This window comes from Narcine bancroftii, chromosome 12 (assembly GCF_036971445.1).
Source record: "Narcine bancroftii isolate sNarBan1 chromosome 12, sNarBan1.hap1, whole genome shotgun sequence".
Lineage (NCBI taxonomy): Eukaryota > Metazoa > Chordata > Chondrichthyes > Torpediniformes > Narcinidae > Narcine > Narcine bancroftii.
Window position 1 is genome coordinate 272,607 of NC_091480.1, and position 3,933 is coordinate 276,539.

Here is a 3,933-nt window from a genome sequence, read left to right on the forward strand (position 1 = left end):
AACCCCACAGCAAAGAGACCCTTCGGCCCTTCTCGTCCATGGTGAAATATCATTCTGCCAGTCTCATCGACCTGCAGCCAGTCCCTAACCCTCCTGACTTCCCACATCCATGGATCTCTGCAATTGATTCTTAAAACGTAAGAGTTTGAATGTTAAATGTCAGACCATTGAGGAGTGTTGTCAAACAAAGGGATTGAGGAACTGTGATACAGAACTGCCCGAAAGTGGAGTCCCATGTAGAGATGGGGGGGGGGGGGGTGGGGGGGTGAAGAATGCTTCTGGTATTTTGGCCTTCAGAAATGAGAGGATTGAGTGCAGGAGGTGGGAGGCTACGAGGAAGTTGGACAAGGCCTGGGTGAGGCCAACTGGGGAACATTGTGTGCCGTTTGGGTGGCCGGAGGGGAGGAGGATAGGAATGAGAGCGCGTCGAGGAGAGGGACAAGAAGGTGGTCTGGCTTTCGGGGTTTGAGTTCCAGGGGAAGGTTGGACAGGCTGGGACTTTATTCCCTGGACCGTAGAAGATTGAGGAAGATTTGAAAATTGTGAGTGGGGACGGATCGTGTCCATGGGGACAGGCTGTTTCCAAGGAGAGTAGAGGAGATTCAGAGAGGAGGACATGGATTGAGATTGAAGGTGGATTTTTTTTCCCTCAGAGGGGGGTGGGAGCGTGGAATGAGCTTTGGGCCAAGGTGGTGGAGGTGGGATGGACTGGAATCTTGTGGGGGAATGTGGTGCAGGTCCTGGTGTGGAAATGTGCAGCCTGAAGGGGAGATGGACTGGAGGCCCGAGGCAACTCTTGGACCCTTCCCCAGTGGGACGAGGTTCTCAGGACAGAGGGGGCTCCAAAGGGCTCCATCCAGGGGCTCAGGGTGGCGGAGAAGAGATCCCGTGCAGGGGTGGCCAAAGCTCTCGCGAGAGCGACCCCTGGGGGCCGCCATGTTGTTGATCTTTCCCGCCTTTGGAGGAGTAGTTGGCGAGCGGGAGGGAGAGAGAGGTTCGTGTCGGTTCTTCACGGGCGGGAATCGAGGCATTTTGGGAGCGAGACCAGAGAGGACGGAGTTTCCACGGGTCGCCCTTTGGGTCTGGGGCGGCCGGAGCTCGGAGGGGAACGTGCAGAGGGATGGTTGTGAGGTGGGTCCGGGGAACCGTGAGGGAGTTTGGGTCGGGGTGACATTAGGGTGTGGTAGTCGGGGACCCGTGAGGCTGAAGGGGGGTCGGGGTCCGTGAGGCTGTTGGGGGGAGGGGGAAACGTGAGGCTGAGTGGGGTCGGGGACCCGCGAGGCTAAGGGGGGTCGGGTTCACGCGAGGCTGAGGTCGGTCGGGGACCCGCGAGGCTGAGGGGCGTTGGGTCCCGGCGAGGCTGAGGGGGGTCGGGGCCCGCGAGGCTGAGGGGGTGACCCGTGAGGCTGAGGAGGTCGGGCCCCACGTGGCTCACGAGGGTCGAGGACCCATGAGGCTGAGGGTGGGTCGGGCACCCGCGAGGCTGATGGGGGTCGAGGCCCCGCGAGGCTGAGGGTGGTTGGACCCCGCGAGGCTGAGGGTGGTTGGGACCTAGAAAGGTGAGGGGGCATCAGGGACCGGTGAGGCTGAGGAGGGAGGGGCAACCAGAAGGGTGAGGGGGAACCAGAAGGGTGAGGGGGAACCAGAAGGGTGAGGGGGAACCAGATGGGTGAGGGGGGAACCAGATGGGTGAGGGGTGTTGGGGACCTGCGTGGCTGAGAGGGGTGTCGGCGATCCTCTAGGCTGAGGGGTTGTCGGGAACCCAGAAGGGTGAGGGGGGATCGGAGACACGTGAGGCTGAGGGGGGAGGAGGGAGGGGGGCCCAGAAGGGTGAGGGGGACCTGAGAGCCTGAGGTAGAACCGTGAAGCTCAGGAGGTTGAGGACCCAGAACGGTGACGGGGTTTGGGAACTGCGAGGGTGAGGAGGACCAGTGAGTGTGAGGGGGTCGGGGACCCTTGGATGGGAATGAGCGGGAAGTTTGTGAGCGATGTGAGGGGGCTGGGGATGGGGACCTGCAAGTGGGATGGGTGGTCAGGGCCAATAATAGAAAGGTTCCACTTTTCCACAGGACTCTCTGTTCCTCAAGTAGATGCGGCAGTGATGTTCCCCCCACCTCATCCAGCGCCAGGATTCCTGGCGTTGAGGTCAATGAGGGATCAGGGATGCTATGAGGACAGTCTGACCCGTTTGGGGACCCCTGACCTCAACCATCAAGTGTTACTAAAAGGAATGGATGAAGGTCTGGCAGAGGATGAGGTTTGTCTTCATTTTGGTGAGGCATTTGATAGGCTCCACAGACTCAGTCATAAGGCTTCGGATCTATGGATGTGTGGATTCAGAAATGGCTTAACTGCAGAAAGCATTTGGATATGGGCATGGATGGGAGGGGTATGAAGGGATATGAAATGGGTGCTGGTCAGTGGGATGAGAAAATCAGTTCACCACAGACTGGAAGGTTTCTGTGCTGGAATGAGACGTCATTAACAATGACACCGACAGCCTAATCCTCTTTCTGCCAGTTCCGCTGCAGACATTGGAAGACGGTCCTGTTTAAAATAATCCGAATACCCCTGGGCATGGACCCACCGAAACCACAGTTTAGTTCCTCCACCTCAGATGGTGAAATCTACAGATTTTTCTTTAAAATATTGTTTCCATTGTTAAACAATTTGAAAAGTGCATTAGCATATATTGTAATATTCAATTCAAAAGGAAAAAAATAATGAAAAATTCTTAATTCAAAGCCCTAGCACGAAGCAAGGTTCAAAGCAAACACACAGGAATAAAGTGCCAGCATCCTGGAGATGGATTTATCAGTGGCTAAGGACCAGATTTGTTCTCGTCTCTAGCCGTGAACACACGTGGATGAGAGCAGTGTTTGAGGTGCTCCAGGCTCCGTGTTACAACGTGTACCCAGCCAGAAAGAATTCCGATCCATATCTCCACGTTTTTATTCCTGGGGCTGATGGCAAGGTTCAGACTGAAAAAGCAGAGGATGAGAATCTAGGCAAAAGGACAGAAGCCCAGACCAAAGCAACAATTGGAGCACAAGGAGCCTCAAGACTCACACCCCCAGGTTCAGGAAAGCTGCTCCCCCTCCACCTTCAGACTCAATCAGGAACTCATTTCAGGACTCTTGCAGCACTTTATTGATTTTCTTTGTTTTCAATTCTTTTATCTTTCCAGGTTTCCACTGAACCGTTTATTTTTGCACGACCCATGCGTGGGAATTCGGCCGTGTCCACAGGAAAAGGGAAATCTCAGGGTTGGATGTGATGTCGTGTATGTTCTCTGCCAATCAATGGGAAATCTCCAAATCTTCAATCTTGGTGCAAGAGCCCACGAGGTGCAAAGCAACCATCTCCTGTCCAAGCTGCAAATGGCAAGGGCTGTAAAGTGCTGCCACCGCCTGTTCACACCGAGTACTGCATGCATGAAGCGAGGGAGAGAGATCTAGGTATAATACCACCACCTGGTGTCCGGACTCGCGAACTACAGGATACATGATTTTTATTTTTCATGGGAGTGTTGGAGAATGAGAGGAGACTTGATTAAGGTTAACAAAATAGAGCAAGATGGATAATATGGAGCTCCAATGAACAGGGAGGTCTCACCTGTGAAGGAGCAAGTGTGAGATCTCCCAGTTCATTCTTGCTTGGGCAGTGGTGGCCAATTCAAGACAGCTCCAATTAGGGGAAGAGAATATGCTGTTTCAGGTCATGGGTTTGAAACGGTTTCCCCACTTGTGCCATTCAGACTCAAGAGAGCAAATGCTTGCAGACAGGAAGGAAACCTAGTTTTATTGTGGAGAATTGCTTGTTTTTCGGGGTGAAGGTTGTTTGTGGTCTGAGATTCCTAAATACTTTACAATGGAAGCAGCAATTTTCCTTGTGCCTGATTGCTACATAGCGGGTAAAATGTCTCAAATCTAT

General features: G+C 53.8%; 1 protein-coding gene across 1 annotated transcript; it reads right to left on the reverse strand.

Annotated features, from left to right (window-relative positions):
* Positions 1-1,298: 1,298 nt before the first annotated feature.
* On the reverse strand, positions 1,299-2,119 carry LOC138747346 (uncharacterized). The gene is made up of 2 exons (XM_069906456.1): positions 2,115-2,119; positions 1,299-2,013 (listed from the first exon to the last, which is right to left on the reverse strand). The coding sequence occupies exons 1-2, from the start codon at positions 2,117-2,119 to the stop codon at positions 1,299-1,301; spliced, it is 720 nt and encodes a 239-aa protein (XP_069762557.1).
* Between the last annotated feature and the right edge of the window lie 1,814 nt (positions 2,120-3,933).